Source organism: Lissotriton helveticus, chromosome 2_2 (assembly GCF_964261635.1).
Source record: "Lissotriton helveticus chromosome 2_2, aLisHel1.1, whole genome shotgun sequence".
NCBI lineage: Eukaryota > Metazoa > Chordata > Amphibia > Caudata > Salamandridae > Lissotriton > Lissotriton helveticus.
This window is the reverse complement of record NC_136060.1, coordinates 380182012-380201011: the sequence shown is the minus strand read 5'-3', so window position 1 is coordinate 380201011 and position 19000 is coordinate 380182012. Positions and strand designations below refer to the sequence as shown.

At 41.7% G+C, this 19000-nt stretch overlaps 1 protein-coding gene across 3 annotated transcripts in view; it reads right to left on the bottom strand.

Moving 5' to 3' along the window:
* Positions 1-797: 797 nt before the first annotated feature.
* ZFYVE28 (zinc finger FYVE-type containing 28) overlaps positions 798-19000 on the bottom strand; it is a 635647-nt gene continuing 617444 nt past the window's right edge. For all 3 annotated transcript variants that reach the window (XM_078678591.1, XM_078678592.1, XM_078678593.1), the window contains one exon: positions 798-3832. In XM_078678591.1, the coding sequence (XP_078534717.1) occupies positions 3701-3832 (132 nt within the window). In that variant the 3' untranslated portion in view covers positions 798-3700. The remainder of the gene's footprint in view (positions 3833-19000) is intronic.

Here is a 19000-nt window from a genome sequence, read left to right as displayed (position 1 = left end):
CAAACTGCAGATGTCAATGAAGCTATTATGTCCAAGGAGAAGCAAACCCAGAAGTAAGTTGTACTATATTTGGGGATTATTGAGACGTCCTTTAATTCTTCTAACTGAAAAATAATAAGTATAGACTATATCAATCCATATTGTGTGGTGGACTACTTTCCAGGATAAAATTAAGATTTTTTAGGTTGGTGGGGAGACACTCAGATTTCCTGTTACATTTCCCAATGTTGTTTTGTTGAACAGTGTTTCTATGACATGTCAAAGCTTTAAATGTTGTGCAGTACAACTAGTAACTATTGGCCTGAGCTGCTGCCCAGGCCCAATAAAAGCGAAGAGAGCTGTTAATAACTTATACAGCCAGGGACAGAAGGTCCATAAATAATGCTATTACCTATAACCTGCTGAGGGTAGATTGTTCGAAATTAAACAGTGAAAACAGAAAGACAAACAATGGAATGTGTTTGGACAAAGCCCTCTACCACCCCATTCTCACCGGCTACTGAGGCCTATACTGGTTGTTTAAGGCACTTTACCGGAGTTACAGGAATGAGCCACAAACGAGGACCTATAACAAGTTCATAATTAAACAAGGAGAGAAATAAAGACAGACATCAGAATGTTGGATAAGGCTCTTAATGGACCTCAGCCACTTCATTATCCTTAGTGGAACCACCAAGGTTCCAAATAAATGAATATTTTGAAAAGAGCAGGAGAGTAAACTGTTGCTTAAAGCACACAACGCCGCACACAGACATTAATCACAGCTGCAAATAAAAAGAAACTCAGCAAACTTAACATGTGGAAGTATAAAATCCTGACTTTTTTTATTCTCATAAGTGATTACAAGAGGAAATGCATTTTAGTATTCTTTGTTTCATTGTGCTTTGAGTAAAAGAAATAGGAGTGTATATACATAAGAAAATTACTGTACAGCATCTGAGATCCTTAAATATCATATTTATGGAAATGATTCTGAATTACAGCATTTACAAAATAAGAACAAGCTTTGAATAAATACAGTCCAGTAAATAGGATTCCAGTTTTTTTTCCACAGAAGGAGCAATTTGTGTGCATATTCACAGTTTAAGTTTATTGTTGTTCATCCTATAAAAGAAGCATTACATTTTTGTATTAAAAAATAAAATAATAAAAAAACTGCAATCATCATTGCAAGGTGAAGCCTGAGATTTAAGCCTGAATATAGTATTACTGCTCATTTCCACACCAGCTCCCTCGCTCAGCATCAGAGGGGCCAGCCCGTGCACAGCCAAACTGCAGGCCACCGACGACACTGCAAATGAAAGATTCTGTGATCAGAACCTGGTAGAAAAAACAAACACATAAAAAAAACTGGAAGAAAAAACAACTAGATTAAGCATAATCACAGCAGGACCCCGCCTGTTTGCACAAGATGCAGCATAATGAGCCCCAAAACACGGTCCGCCAAACCACTCCTATATCTGTCGTCACCGCCACACCTCTGGCCATCCACAGGAATGCCAGAGCGAACTTCTACCATGAAATGTGTAAAAACTCATTCACTTCTTCCTTGTCCAAACTTCTTTTTCATGGTTATTGTGTAAGAATCCACAACGGGATTCATCATGGCTTTGAGTCTTACTTGAAATACGCAAAAATACAAATCTTATAAAGCACTTCTGACAATTGTTCCAGAAAAAATAAAGTCACTGAAGCCTGGAATTCTTTTCATAAAAGAAAAAACATACACTTATCTCTTAATGGAATGATTCAAATTAGAATTGATCCTACAGGTCACTGATGGACCAGTGATGATATTATCTTCACTGTTAGAATAACATTTGACTCACGTTGAACCAAACTGTATTGTTGCTTAAACTATGCAAGTTGTCATCTGATCAGAAAACAGGCACTAGCGCCACAATGGCGTAGACATGAGGACCATTTGAATTTTGACAGCACTGGAAGCATTGCCGATTCCACTTAGAATCAATCTATGCTATGGAGAAAACCAAAAGAAAACAATTTTTGGAGACTTTTTACCTGGGAGACAATTTGTAAAGAAGTTTTAGCTCTGAGGAGCGTGTTTTAATTTTGAGATTGATAAAACAGGAAAAAGTAATCTGCGCTTTGGAAAATAATCCAGGGCTATCCAGGGTGGTAACGGCATACCTGGTAAAATACAATACCAGTAGTTGCAACAATCCTCAGCTATTGAACAGGCGTGCTATGCAAAGTTTTGTTTGGACCCTGGATTGTGCAATAACACAGAAATACCACGTTGTTGCCCATTCTGAGGTGCACACACGTATGTACGTTGTTCGCTCATATAAATTGTAGCACGTTTCACCTCACCAAGGTCGAACTGCAACAACTGGAAGCACTATTCTAGCTCAAAAGCCTCTTTGCACCTGAATTAGAATTTCTGAGATGTGGTCTGAAATGAGGGCCACATCCATCTATTTTCGGCTCACAGCTCTTAGGAATTGAACTAGGGTGCCACAGAATTTGTTAGGTCTATTGGGAGGTCAGCCACAGGTGCATGTACGTCAATGGAGACTAACAAAGAACATGGAATGGGTCAAACGCCCTTGTTTCCATCAGGACCACCAGTGAACCCATCAATGCGATTTGTGTCATGCGAAACCTAAATTACACATACAACACCATCTGGGTCAACAGCCTGCTCGGGGTTTTGGAATAATTGTATACTGTAGCAGTAAAATACTTACTTTCAAAACTAAACTAAAAGTTATCAAATAGATAAGGTACAACAGAAAATTTACAGAGCTACTACAAAAAATTGAAATCTCTCAAAGTAGATCGTTTCAAGATCAACGGCAACACAATCTCCACCTCAGAGTTATTTCCTTTGGGATCTTAGGCTCAGTTGGAGCATGACCGGCACTCGCCCACAGGCATTCTTTCATTGCATGAAGCTTGTCGGGTTGGTGAAGATGAACGTGCAAAGTGCAAAAAACAAACACAGACTTTCTATAAATAAGCTTGCGAACCAACAGGCTTGATAAAGAACAAGTGCATTTTTAAAATGCATCGAAAGTTATTGCTGAGATTCAACAAAAGGCAACACAAAATATACAGCGCAGCGACTATTAGGTTCTGACTGGATATTGGCTTTTCCTGTCCGCCTCAGAGTCAGCTTTGCCTATATGATACCGAACACAGGTTTGATAAATGTTACCTGCATGAATATGTATACGTTTGATCGTTTAGAATCAGGGATCAGCTAGAAGTTGTCTTAGGGTTGGTTGATGGAAGGAGAGGCTGCTGGTCGGAGTAACGCCGGTCGTATCAGTACGTGCCGAGTCACTCAAGATTGGTGTTTAATAGCTGTTAAGTACAATCAACAGGCGATCTGTTCTTCACGCTTAAAGTAAGGAACAATGCAGCAATGTAGAATTCTCCAAGCCCTATTTTCATCCTGATAATGCTACTGGTTCAGATAGCAGCATTATAATGGTGCAGGTAGAATTTTCTCATGGAAGACTCTTGCAGCTCCCACAGCCACAGATTTGGGTACTTCCTGTTAGCAGCTTGATAGAATGCAATTAAAACTGTCCATATAAATACATATTTGAGATGGATGTGCAAAGCCCACATGCCCCTCTTGAAGGACCTTCCTTCAAGCAAATTCTTGGCTTGAGTTGATGCTGTGCAAGCCCATCGCAGACTTCCTTGAGTCCATCACAGATTCAATGTGTCAGATACCAGCTCTGTCACTGTAGAAGGGAGTGACGTGGAATATGTAACAGTGAGTGCAGACACGGACCGGTTTCATCTGGCCGTAGCGAGGTAAAGGAGCAGAGTGTGAGGAGCAGCGGGAGCAGAAAATCTGCAAAAAAGCACACAAAGAGATATTCAGTTTGACAGGTTAATTTTCTACTTATTAGCAACTGAAATCATGCAGCTATAAAGAAAAAAACAAAGTAAACAATTTAATGGTAATTCAGTAAATTGGGGAACTTGGCAGGAAAGAGTAAGGGCCTGCTTTGGAGCACAATAATAATGTAGAATCTGTCCCAAAAAATGCACATTCACAGTTCACGATTGAATCAATTGGTCCTATGTAGAGATCACCCAATAGCCCCCTGGCGGAGGCCCCACCAGCTCTGTCACCAGTCCGCTATGGTGCAGTGGGTGTTCTGCCAAAGATGGTGTCTGAAGGCCCGACCAGTGTCAAAGGGCTGGACTTGCATGGTAAGAGCTGATCATCCTAACCTGCTATGGCGATGGCCCCGCAGCATATTAAGGCGACCAAATATGTGGGCAGTATGTTCGTAGGGGTGAGGAGGGAGTTACATTTGCACTGTTCATTTTACGTACAGAAGTTCCACCATCATATACAGGAATTTAAGAAAATTCAGCCGGAGAATTTCCGCTAAAGTGTCTCAAGTGGTGGAGACAGTCATGTTGATAAACAATTCTTGGCCTCCTTTGAGAACTCTCAATGTGGTTGATTATCCACCGAAAGTATGGCAGAAGAAATAGATCTGCTACACAAGCTAAACTATATATCAGCCACCAAAGTCCCCAAAAGGTAAGTGGGGAAGGCAGCAGGAAAGCAAGAAAACAGCATGGACATAAGAAATGAGGGCAAATGCGGTAGAAAATGGGAAAGGGCCTCTGGAAGGCCACAACAAAGTATGGTAAGTATTTAGGTCAAAATTAAAAGTATAAAGACACTATATGTCGGGATAAGAAGGAAACCGATTACAACAGTAAAAACAAAAAAGCATTTTTGAACCACACAAGTAAAATATGACTAAATATTGAGATCTGTTCACTCTAATACTCCTTGTGCTTGGGAGCAACTCAGCATGTGTTGACTTTTTCTAAACATCGTGAAGCTGTGTCTTTTATGCTACATGCTGTTACGCCTCATTTTAAGTACTAGCTTCTGTGGTCCATTATACATTTCCGTTATTGACAAGTGTGTCAGTGCTAGTGTACAAGCCCTTCAAAAAGAAGGTGAGGGCTCTTAATCTGAGCAGGCAATTCAGTTCTACACTCTCCTACCTGATACTCTAGAAGAGGTTTTAATTATTTGGAAATTATCTATCGCTATTAGAAATTCTATTCATTATTTGTACCACTGCCAGATACCCCACAGCCTTGAGTGCAAGGTGTATATCGATGGGTGTTCTTCCTTTTTCCAGTATTATTTGCTCAGCACCCTTATGCCTGCAAGTAGCAACTCAACTATACTCTCTAAACTATCACTTCGTGTGTAAGCTTTAATAATTCATTATATCTCTGATTATGACTTACTCTATTTTGGCTCATTTTTGCAAACCCGTTATTTTCCTTATGGCACTTAGGCTCTAGTTTTGATATGGCTAATTTGGGAGATAGCCACCAACAAGGAATCATCCCCGATATACTGATTTGCCTTCAATAGAACACTAGGTGTATCTTGGATAGTCAATGGGTCTGAAATGCCATCCATATAGTATTTTATAGTCGGAGGAGTCCTTATTCTGTACACATCTCTATGGTCTGGCTATTTCTCCAATAAAGTGTTCCCAATATTCCTAGTGTCGTTGCTTGCTTTTTCTTTTCCATATAATATCAAGCAGCTCTATACTTGGGCTGGTGTCTCGGTCACTAAAACCATGTACGCATCCTTCTCATATATCAGTTTCACTGCTCTTTCAGTAACCAAGGAAAAGGAAGCCATTGTACTCCCCATCTCTGCTTTCTTGGTATCCCACAGGGCTGACCCAGGTGGCATGTTGGGTTAGTTGTAGGGATTCCTCTTCACTGTTTTATCTATTAATGTGTGCTTTCATATTCTGTGCTTCGATATAATCCTTGCTCCCTTCACGTTGTTTCCCTTTTCAGTGAAGTCTACTCTGGAAAAGGACCTATGTAATCTAGTCTACTGAATGTACGTCTTTCCCTACATCTAACAGCTCCAAGTGCTACAGCGTTGGAAGAACACTTCAGGAGCAGAACTCACCCCTCCAAAAACGTCCAAATCATTGCCCGCAACTAGACTGAGACGTCTCTCTATGACCAATTACCATTCTGTTTAGCATATTCTTCTGAGAAATTATTTAAGAAAGTGATCTTGTCATGCGGTGAGTAAGTATATTAGAGAAGCAAAGTTACTTCCGCTTCCACAAGATCTACCCTTGACCAAAACATATCTTCATCTTTTCCTTCTACATTACGACTTTTTGAGAGTATGAATACAAAAGTCACACAGGTTTACATTAATTTTTAATAGGCAGTACTGTAATGTGTAAGTCCTTCTTTCCATTATTTTACGGCCTTTCTTGACAGGTTTGCCTCTTGAAAGGACACAGTGCTAGAGCTAAAGCGTTTATAAATGGTAGCAGTGCATTATTTAGCCAAGTACTTTGGCATCATGTGTGTCTGTTGTGTTCAAGTGGGTTTAGTTTGGTTTACTTCAGCCTACTTTCCATTAGCAACTGCCGAATATATTTTGGCTGGTCATTCCAGGACCAGCGGTTTACCCTCATATTGTGATGTCCCCTTCCCTTTGGATACAACCTCTCATACCACTGTAGCTAAAGGATGAGCCATCATCCCCCTGGGCATTCTCCCCAACTCCAACCACCAGCACTAATCAATCACTTAAATAAACTATCCTTGGAATTCTTATCTTCTCAATGTTTCGCCTATTATTTTGAGGGGATGCTTCTTCATGTGAAGTTCTCATCCTACAGTTGTCTTCTTGTAGTGTTTCCCAGTGGTTTGCCATTACTTCCCGCCGATTCATTTGGGTTTGTCCTTTGAAGACGGATCCTCATTATTCCTCAATTACTTTTGATGCCTTTTTTTTTGTTGTTTTTAAAAAAAAAAAATTCTCTTTTTTTTGTCCTCATTAGCCACTTAGTCGATCCAGGGGCATTCCAACCGCAGGACACAGTCGCCTCTGTACCGTTAAGATACCATCAAGTATTCCAGGAAGGCTGACCTGGTGTCACAGCAGGGAAAGATGACCCCACACGAACTGACTCCAAACCCAACCCATTATAGGCTGATAGTCCAATGCTACTGTGGCTTGGGGTGCCTCCTGTTGGACATGGAGACTCAGGCTTAATCATTGGACCCGGGGAAAAAACCCAAAAAAAAACAACAACAAAAAACCCCGGGCTCCTAGTTGTTCAGTCTCCACTCAATTAGGAAATTCCAAAATCTCACAGTACGGGGACTACACGTTCTGGCCAAATCTACTTTTGATGTTACATAAAGTGAGGACAACCACTCTGCATGGATCGGTGGATTGATATTAACCCCGTTTTTGCAAATTTGTCTTCTTGCTAGTAGAATGGCATAATATAGGAATTCTCTTTCTAATCCCTTGATGTTATCGCTTAGCCCAAAAATTACTAAAGACCAAGAAAAAGGGATAGAGATTTTAAGAATTGACCCAAGTGATATCTTGATTTCTTGCCAGAAGTAGTAATGTTCGAGCATTCCCAGAACATATGCAGGTCTGAGGCAGCTGGAAAAAAACATTTACTGCAACACTTCCCTGGTTGGAACTTAGACAGTCTTTTAGGGGAATAATGCGCCCGATGTAATGTAAATAGTTGGTTGCGCCTCAACCAAGCTGGTTTTATGATCTTATAGAGGAGTGTAAAGGATTCTATCCATTTCACTTCTGCCTGGGGTTCTCCCTCTCCACCCCATAATTTTATCGGAAGATTAAGCTCACACTCCCTTTCTTCCATGATGCTCCATTAGTGAGAGGCAACCTCCTTACCTCCATAGGGTTTTTCAAATAGATTCTTTTCTAGGGAGCTGTATCCTCCAAATTTGATCTTTTTATTAGTTTGAGAGCGCAACCAACTAGAAAGCGGTCTATAAACAAACCAAGATAGGGGTGAAGTTACCCTGTCTGAGAACATTTCCCATTCCATATAGGAGCCATCTACCACTAGCTCTCCCCAACGTGTTATTCCTGCTTCTTGTAGAACTGTTTTAACCGTCTGAGTGTAATGCGGTGAGAGCCCTGGGAAGTTCCAGATCGGTGCGTAGTTGGAAAAGTATGTAATCCCCGCCTTGGATTTGATTTGAGACCATTCTTTTATGGGACAATGTAGTGTCTTTAGCCTGACTTTTTTTTTAAATCTCTGATGCCCAAATTTGAATAGGAATCCGTCCAGAGGAAGATCAGAGCCCAGTAGCATTGCTTTGAACATATGTCCGTTTGAGTTGTCTAGTGGGGACTTTAATAACATCCTGGAGTGGGTCAGGTGGAAAGCCCAAGCGTAATACTCCAGGTCTGGCAAGGCGAGTGCTCCCTTTTACCTTCTCCTTCTCAACTTCTTCCATGCCAGCCTGGTTGACTTGTAGCACCAAACAAATGTATTGATATTTTGTTGCCATTTTAGTAATTGGTTGGTGTCAAATATTAAAGGAATGGTGTTGAAAATGAATGTGTATTTGGGGAGAATGGACATTTTTACTAGGCTGATTCTCCCGTAGATGGTGAGAGGGAGAAAAGACCAAGATTTCATTAATGAATTAGATTCGCGAGAGATACGATCTAGGTTAGTCTGGGCCAGAAGGTTGGGATCTTTTGTGATTTTTATGCCCAGCTAACGCATTGAGGTTCTTAAAGGGAGCTGAAGATTTGTGATGTTCCAAGCCATTATCTCTGTCTTCCCTGCGTTTATTTCGTAGCCTGAGTGTTTCCCAAATTCCTCTGCGCTTTTGAAGACAATAGGGAATGCCTGCGTCGGATCGGTTGTGTAAATAAGAATGTCATCGGCATACAGCCCGACTTTCTTTTCCCACCCGGAGAATGAAAAGGGCGGAATATTAGTATCCTCTCTTATAGTGTGAGCAAATGGTTCCAGATAAATATTAAATAGTAAGGGGGAAATTTCGAAGGGATTTGTGCGTGTGCCGTTAATTAACAGACTTGCCCTCGGATTTTTATATAATAAGCCTACCGCTCTACAGAATTTAGGGCCTAATTTAAACTTTTCCATCCATGGCAGCATTTAGATAAGTATAAAGAAAGACGAGAGGAACCCCTTGAATTAGGCAAGGGAAATAGGGTATTAGACCTAGGAGAATGTACTAATTCCCTTGGGACATATACTACACCAAGCTAGAATCTAGCTATAAAACATCCATTGATAGAATCACAAACTCATACAGTTCTAAACTTAAAGTACATATACATTTATTAGAGTGACAGAAATAAAATCAATTTACAGTTGTACATCATACATGGCGTAAAAAACAATTAAAATTTATAGATTAATAAGACAGTTAAACACTTTCTTGTGACCTGCACAAAAAGACGGACAGACAAGGTTTGTTGCAAAACATAAAAATTGTAAAATACAGGGTGTACATTCAAAACTGGAATTTCATCACTCCCTGATCTTGTAAACTGTAATTTGTAAATCATCAAGGGAGGAAGAGGTTTGAATTGTACTAGGATTTGAGCGTCGACGCGTTTCGGTGGTTGTAACGTATTGATGTTCCACCTTTGTCAAGACTAAAAATTCGATGTCTGTCTTGTTTCTCGGTCTTTACAATTGTCCTATAACAGATATACATATAATTAATTTTCAGTTTACATCGTTAAATGTATGCAAATAAATTGTTTAAGAAGTACATTCCTAGTAGAAGATACTGTATTTTCTCATCATTTCTACTATAAGAGCACATCACATGGTACATACATTTACTCCTCTGTAGCTTACTTACTACTCTATCTGCACTAAAACCCCTAGTTTGTCCACTGGCCACTGGTCAAGGCTGGCTTCATAGAGGTCTAGCAGACAGGGACACAGAACCTATTATCACTGATGGTATGACAGGACAGCACTGGTGTCTTTATTTATAACTGGGTGCTTTGATTGTGACACCCTTGTTAAGTCCTATGTAGGTACTCAAGTGGAAACCGAATACATTCTGAAATGTTACCCAAACGGGTAGGAAAGGTCCAAAGATGAGTGTAATTTCCAATACCTTTAAACTTATATATCGCCCCACATTCATATTTGCTATATTGCTAAATTGGTTGTCAAAAAGGCTACCAGGGCTGTTCTTACTCTGAAGGAAATTCTTTCGAAAAATTCTTGGGCTACTTATGTTTACTAAACGAGTTGGTGATCTTAATATTAAGTTAACACAATGATTGCAATTATGCTCTTACCGTTATATATCTTAGCAGTACAATCGTTTGACAAAGCTGTGCAGATAGAGTAGTAAGTAAGCTACAGAGGAGTAAATGTATGTACCATGTGATGTGCTCTTATAGTAGAAATGATGGGAAAATACAGTATCTTCTACTAGGAATGTACTTCTTAAACAATTTATTTGCATACATTTAACGATGTAAACTGAAAATTAATTATATGTATATCTGTTATAGGACAATTGTAAAGACCGAGAAACAAGACAGACATCGAATTTTTAGTCTTGACAAAGGTGGAACATCAATACGTTACAACCACCGAAACGCGTCGACGCTCAAATCCTAGTACAATTCAAACCTCTTCCTCCCTTGATGATTTACAAATTACAGTTTACAAGATCAGGGAGTGATGAAATTCCAGTTTTGAATGTACACCCTGTATTTTACAATTTTTATGTTTTGCAACAAACCTTGTCTGTCCGTCTTTTTGTGCAGGTCACAAGAAAGTGTTTAACTGTCTTATTAATCTATAAATTTTAATTGTTTTTTTACGCCATGTATGTTAAAAAGTCAGCCCCTATCGCACCCGATGCCCAGGCTGCTGGTGCAGGGCGACTCTTCGTTCTCACCTTGAATAATTACCAAATAAGGAGACGGGCACTGGAAGTAGGAAAACAAGAACAGAGTTTATTACTCATGAGGAGAGCATGTCCTTTGGGACACTCGCATGGTGTCTTCGGGAGGTGCTCTAACAAGTTTCTCTGAGGCTTCGTCTTTTATACACAGGTTTATGGCACACAGGCATCCTTTATTACAATCAACACATTGTATAGTATGGAGGTATTCCAACACGTGGCTACAGTAGGGCCCTTATTCTCCATGCAAATAGGAGGGGGCTATCATGCGGCTGAGTGTCCTGCTGATTCCATTGGAATGTGTGTGCCTGATCGAGTCTCAGGGGGTGGGGTGGCCATGATCAATAGTAGCTTCTTCCAAGAGAGACGAGTGCATAAAGTAGTGGGCAATAAACCGTATCCTCGGGCTAAGGGATGACCAGCGGTCCGTGCAAACATTCAGGCTCGGAGGAAGAGGTCATCAAAGGAGGGGTATTCACGGAGGGACAGGAGGTGTTGGTCAGGCGCGGGGTGCGATTCTTAGGGACAGAGTCATGCTTGAGGGGTGGGCTCGTGACTCGCGCATGTGGGAGAGGGGGCAGTCAGGGTGCATGGGGGAATGCTTGCAGGGTCAGGGAAGTGCGCTGATGAGCGATCGTGAACAGGGAGACCATGGTACCTAAAATGGCTGTCATGTACATGTGTGCATGGATCTATGCTGGCGGAATAACACACTCAGTGTTTTCGCAATATCCGTTCTGCTTACAACAAGGGGTGCTATGAACACAAATGAACGCCGCTTATGTACATACACATTGCTATTTTTAACAGTATGATGTACAACTGTAAATTGATTTTATTTCTGTCACTCTAATAAATGTATATGTACTTTAAGTTTAGAACTGTATGAGTTTGTGATTCTATCAATGGATGTTTTATAGCTAGATTCTAGCTTGGTGTAGTATATGTCCCAAGGGAATTAGTACATTCTCCTAAGCATTTAGATAAGACCAATTTACCCCGTTGAAGGCTTTTGTTGCATAGAGAGTCATGATTGCAAGGGGTAGAGCAAAGGTTGAGGCAATATCTATAGCTCCGACTAGATCATATGTTAGATCGGCTAGTTGTCGGCCTCTTATAAATCCCTTTTGATCTTGATGTATGATAGTTCCAATCTCGCTTCCCAAACGAGCAGCCAAAATTAACGAAAAGATCTTATAGTCATTGTTGAGAAGCGAGATTGGACGATATGAGCCGCAGTCTATTGGGTCCTTGCCTGATTAAGATTAAGGCGATGTTTGCTTCTCCCCAGAAACTAGGCGGTGTCTCCCCTCTTAATAGTATGTTATTAAATAGCTTCGTTAACACCGGGGTGAGTGTGGAATTAAGAACACGATATAATTCACCCGGAATCCCATCCGGTCCTGCGGCTTTCCCCAATTTTAACTGTTTAATAACACTTTCGACTTCCTCCTCAGTTATCTCTTTATCCAGATTCTCACTCTGGTGCTCATTTAACCCAGGGAGGTTCATCCTTCCCAGCTATTCATTTCTTTCCTCAGTATTAACAATTATTTCGTCTGTATAGATATTATGAAAGAAAGCGCTGAAAGCTTCTCCAATCTCGAGATCAGTATTCCTACTGTTTAGTTCTCCAGCTACTCTCACTTCTTTTATATGATTCCTAGCCTGGTCTGCTTTTATTTTCCAGGCTAGCAGCTTCCCTGCTGATTCACCATATTCAAAGTGGGAAAGTTTACTGGCCTGCCATAGTTTGTTTAATCTCTCCTGTAGTAGTGTTTCTAGCTTATCTTTTAGCTCTCTTTTCTTTTCTGAGTTAGCCAAGGGCGCTTGATCTACTGAGTCCAGTCTTGCCAGATCTTGCTCTATTGATAGTAGTTCCTCTCTATATTTCTTTTTTCTGTAGGACGCCCGATTGGTGATGCAGCCCCTTATGTACGCTTTCCATGTTTCCCACACGCTGACCAATGGAGCAGAGTCTAAGTTCTGCTCTAGAAAGGAGATGGTTTCGGAAATAAGGCATTCTCTTTCCGTTTCCTCTAATAATAGAGTACGGTCAAAAGACCATGAGGCAAAAGTAGGTTCTAAGTCTAGTGTTAACGAGAAGAGGATGGCAGAATGATCCGATAAGTGCGGTGGTAAATATATTATGTTCTTTATAAAGTCTTTTAATGAGAAACTAAATAGAGCATAGTCTATTCGAGATTTATGCTTGTACCTGTAATTATGGAAAGAGACCCCCAATGTTTTCCCGGCTCTCTGTCTCCAAAGATCTTCCAGTCCCAAATTGAACATACAGCACAAAAGTGCGTCTCTTGCTTTGTTGTGGATTATTGCCCTAGAGCTAGGGGATTTATCCAGTTTGGGATCTAATACTAAATTGAAGTCTCCCATCCAAATTATTGGATTGGTAATATTGATCAAGTGATTTTGTATTGTATTTAGATAAGAGGGGTCATCCTGGTTAGGGCCGTAGTAACCCACTAGGGTAAATCTCCTTAGGTCTAGCTGAACGTTAGCTATCAACCATCTACCATTTGGATCTGTCTTCCAATCTTCGATCTGGGCCATAACGCCTTTTTTTGAATATAATGACTAATCCACGAATGCTAGCGTTATGATCTGTGCTAACGAATTTATCAACCCATTTCAATTTCTTAAAAGTGTCTGTGATCTCTTGCTTATTTAAGTGTGTCTCCTGGATCGTTATGATCTGCGCGGGTGAATCTCTGAGGTACTGCATCATTTTATTTCTTCTCCCTCGTACGCGCAGGCCGTTTACGTTCCAGGAGAGAAATTTAATGTCTCTCATTTTTCTCTACTATTCCATTGCCCTGCACTCCCCATTTACTCTTTCTTTTTTATTTTTCCTCCAATTGACCTTCCAATATTTATCGGTTTATTGTTTTGGATAGCGACCACTCTTAAACAATGTACCCTGGAATCGGTGAGTTTTCGAATTTTAAGGTTTTGCTTACGAGGACTTTTTTGTACTACCCCCCGCCCCCCACCCCCAACCTCTCCTGGAAACCCCCCCCTACTTACTCTGGCCGGATGACTGGCCAGGTTGTCGACCCGACGAACTCCTGCCTGGGGCCCCATTTATCTCATCATTCGGTCAGTCTGATCAGTATCATGTGGTGGTTGTTTTAGTCGAAATTATATTTTTTTCTTCCCCTTTTCCCTTTTAAAAAAAAAAAATAATCCTGATTGACATCTGAAAGAGTGAACAAAGGGTAAGACAAGATCAATTCTAGATCCTAGATCATAGAAAAGAATGAGGGGAGAAAGAGGCGGAAGTCTTCCCTTTTTAAAAAAAAATATTTTTATAAATTACCTTTAATATTCTTCACCCTGTGTTTTTTTAACTTATCTTTTTTTTTTTGTTTAAATGCGCGTGCTATATGCCCCCCTTTATTATTTTTTATTTTTTGGGGGAATCAGTTGTAACTGTCTATTCCATTACCCGTTTTTTTTCCCTGTTTATCTTTATAACTATAATGCCCGGCCTTTTATATATTCTTTTTAAGCTGGGGAGCACAGTTGTTATTCATTTAATTTATCGGTTTTTCTTCCTGTACCCCTCCTTAAATCATTTTGATGCCTCTTTATGACATTGCCTGCCCATGCCTTTAAAGGGACGAATCCCTGAAATCTGTTCACAGAATAGGGTAAGTGAAACTCCTGTAATCATGGAAAACAATTTGCAATCCTTGCGGGCCTTTGAAATTGAATTGTCCGGACTGAATGAACTTCAGAACCCCTATCCATGGTATAATTATGAGACCGCTAACAGGGCCGGGTTTCTATATTCTGCTTGCTATGGTCAGTGCTCAACTACGCTCAGCAACCAGACTGTGCTAAAATAACATATACACAATAAATAGATTTTCTTTGCTCATTTTCCAGTGTTTCTTATACATCATGATGTGTCATTCAGAGTTCCAATTTTTAGTACCATGGTCCCCTCCTTGCATGGTTGATGATCATGCAGTGGCGGTGCGTGCATTGGGGGCGTTGCCCCTCTAATGCCACGGCCGAAAATGCTTCATTCTACTTCTCCGACGATAATTCCACTCAGGACTCCAGTCCTAATTGGAATTAACATCTCTGCGCCGGAGAAGTAGAATGAGGGACGCTGCCGCTGGGGTGGGGGCGGGGCTGCGGCAGCACTCACTCAGGCAGGGAGTTGAGTGACAGGCCAGCAGCAGGCAGCGCAGTTGCCGTCCCAGCAATGTGCGCATGTTCATTTTTGGGCTGATCATTTTTATGGTCAGCCCGAACATGCGCACTCTAAGCTGCACATAGGAGACCGAGGGTTTGATACTGTAGCCCCCCGGTCTTCTAATGGGCAGGGAATATCCCTGCCCTCAACCAATCATCGCGGCACTGCTAGAGCAGTGTCAGCGTAAAGGTTTTGGCAGTGGCACTGATGTGACGTTGAGGCTGCCCCTGTTTGCTCCTGGGTCCCGCGCTCTTCAACAGTCGTGCAGAGGCGGTGCGGACCGGTAAGTTTATTTCTTTTATTATAGTATTTTAATCTTCCCCGGGCCCCCCCCCCGTAAGCTACGACCCCACCCGCGAGCCCCAGTGCCCATATTGCTTCTGTTGTTGTTCTGCACGACTGCACGTATGGCGCCAGCATGTCTTTGTGCACAGATATTAGTTATGAGTTTTGATAAGCATCAACAACATGCCTGTCCGTACTTTTGCTGTTTTTCAACTATGTTTACACTGTGATGCTGTTTTTTGAGATGCGTCGGAGCCTGAGGATGGTTATGTCCAAGTGTTAGTTTTTTTTCGTTAATTTGCTTCATTTGGGTGTGTGCGTTTTTGGTTTTGTTAGTGGGTGTTGCCTGACAAATGTGTATTTTTTTCTTTGGATGTAATAGTCTCATTTGGATGTTGAAAAGACTTTGTAACTGGCGCATTTTGGACCGTTTGCTTCAGGCGATGATATCTTCCCATAATTGATTACAAAGGATTTGGGACGTTTTTGCCAAAGCTCATTTTGTCGCATTTTTATGCCTATGGCTTTGCGTTATTGGAGCTTGTATGTGTACCCAGACAAAGCTGTAATACATACATTTATGGGGAGACAGGAAACATGTCCTTGAAGTTGAAATCAGTGTTGTACACATTACTTAACAGTCATTTATTATTACAGCTGCATTCAGCATCATGTGTCTCTTCCTCGGTCTTACCCTCATTAGGAAATGCCTTAATGAAATGTGCAGTATGACTAATAATTCTAAAAAGCACACCAGCCACAAATACAAATATGAAAATAATGCGGAATCTCCAAAGCACACGATATTTATTAGTAAAGAAAGATCTGAAAGCAATCCTACTGCAAAAGTTTAACAAGCTGTTCTTACCAGGAGGAATGCGCTTTTGGTCTGTGAATTATGGCAGAGACCAGGAGTAGTTTAGGTTTCTGTGAGTAATGACACATATGGTATGTGCTTTGCATAGGTGTGAATGATGGAAGGCTCGGTGTGAGAGATGTCAAAAACCTTCTGGGCTTTGGGTCTGTGTGAGTTATGAGAAAGGATGTGTGCAGTGAGTCTGTGGCTGTCATGATCATGGCAGACACAGTGTGTTCTATATATGACATTACGAGTGATGGCAGACCGCTTACTCGAGTCCCTAGCTGCACCCACCTCCAATGAGTTGTGAGATTTAACGGAAAGCCAACATGAGAGTACCCGGAGAAAAAGCATTCCGTGTTTGTGTCATGACTTGAATATTTGAGCTGTGTGTGCGGAGGGGTAGTGTATGAGAGTTGAGTGCATTGTGGGTGTGTTGTTGAGGGTATGTGGAAGGAGAAGTATTCAGAACCGGGGGAGCTGGGTAAAACTGGGGGCGCTGGGGAAAACTGGGGGCGCTGGGGAAAACCAGAGAAAACAACATACAATAGGTGCAGTCTAGAGACACTAATAATGCTGTGATATGCAGTGCCGCACATCGGACTTCTAAGTGTTTACACAGTTTAGGACCTGCTGATGGCAGGCCTCTGTGTGTATTTAGTGGGTGTGGGGGGGAGGACATGTGCCTAGTGGGTGTGGGGAGGACATGTGCTGCTTTGCTACAGGGCTTCTCGCGCATTAAGTCTTATTCGGGGAGTTTATTTGGCATACAACTGGAAACCAAGCTGCAGAATTTGTTGCGTGGGTACAAAACGTGAGGAGTTTGTGTGAGAGCGAAGTAAATTGTTAAAGTTTGCTGTTCGCGCCTGCCTCTGTAGCTATGAAGCATGTGTGGACTTTTACCCAGAGAGGATTGGCCAGGCACGGCAGCTGGGGGTGGGGTGGGATCGAACCTGGCAAATGCGGGTGCTGAAAGTTCAGGCATGGAAAAAAGGTGAGCAGTTGAGGATGGTACCTATGATGTTTATTAACCTTCTTATTAACCTTCTTGCTTTTTCAAATTTGTTTGAAAATGCACCATATTCCGACTCTTCTTTAAAAAATTTCTCGGACCCCCCTTAGGTTGTTTGGGCTCGCTCGCTCCGCTTGCTCGCCGCGGTGCACTCAAACACAATTTTTACGGCCCTCCACTTTCAAATGTCACCAGCCGCCACTGTGATCATGTGATTACTTAGCCACATTTTCCTAAGTATGGCTGTGCGACCTTCAATCTTAGATGATTATTTAGGTTGTCCATGATGGGTTTCAAAGATTCGGCTTTGTAGAGAGTGCCGCACAAGATGTCCTGCAATATAATCGTCTTGTTTAGACAAAAGTGCAGGCGACCCTTTCTCCCGGTGTTGCATATTATTTGATGTTTTCAGCCGAGACCATTGCATTTTCACCACAATTTATCCGGCAACCTACTTTGTGATCTCAATCAGTTACGATGAGTGAATCATTGTCACAATCCTGGCAATAAACAATTAGGAGGCACCATCTGCGGCCTCACTGGGAATTTATCACCTCAATCGATTTTGAACTGTCCTCTTGTCCCTTCAACTCCAGATGTTTGGGTCTGCTTCCTCTTCATGTGGTGTAACTGTCCTGTGATCACAGGCTATTTTGATGCTGTCCCTTTACGGTGGTGCTCGCCCTTCCCTCCATCTCTTGTGGGGGTATTTGTACCTCCTAAACCTTTTTCTTTTGGATGTGCTTGTGGACCTCGTGGCCAAGAGGGCCTACCAGTTCAGGCTTTTGTGAGGACCCCTTTTCCTTTAAGTTGGCACTTCTGGTGTTGACCTTGTTAACAGTCCAACATTGTAGCTTAAATCATCTTACTTTACTAATGTTATCCTCTAATGTACTTCCTCGTGGAAACTCTAGGAGCTGTGCAATGTCGTTCTTGAAGGGTTTGGGACAATATCACTCTCTTTCGTCTTGGTATTTCCAGTGATTGGTCTTGGCCTGTGCTCTGCTTTTTGCTCTATAGTTCCTCCCAAACCTGTAATATGGCTCTGCACTTGATGCTTGCACCGGTAAACCTCTTTTAAGGGTGTACACAGAGGCGCTACAGCATGCCTAATTTCTCCCGAGAGTTCCATGTGTTCAAATAACAACACTCACTAAAATATAAAAAAACATATTAACAATAACCTTGCTTTTTTCAGTCGCTACAAGCAAAGAAGATCCAACAAGCAGGCCAGTTGATACCCAGAGGACCTTCGGGAAACAAACAACTCTGTAAACAGCTAGAAAGGAAATGGACAGCCAGCCACAAAACCATTGATAGAACCACCTACAAAGCTACACTCAGACGCCACCACCAGCAACAAAGGGGCACCAAAATAAGAGTACTAGCTGAATGTATCAAAGGAAGCTCCATCAGCTGCAAGATCTTCTCAGTTGTCAAGGACTTCGACACACCTTCAGAATCCGTCAAGAAGCCTCTATGAACAAGAGCTCAGCAATGCCCTATCAAACTTCTTCCACAGCAAAATTGCAAACACCTACAGCAACTCATAGCCAACCTACCCATCACCAAATAAGTCAACCACCTGACCAAATGGACACCCCTTACTAGAGACTAAACAGTGACAATCATACAGACCATAAACACAGGCACCTCTACGGTCCAAGCCACCACCACATCTACAACCTGTGCATGTCACCAATCAGTATCACCCTCACCCACATCATCAACACCTCCATCACGTCTGCCACCTTCCTGGATGACTGGAAACGAGCCTACGTCAACGCCTTCCTCAAAAAATCCTCAGCCAACCCGAACCGTCTGTGCAACTTCCATCTAATCTCCCTGCTCC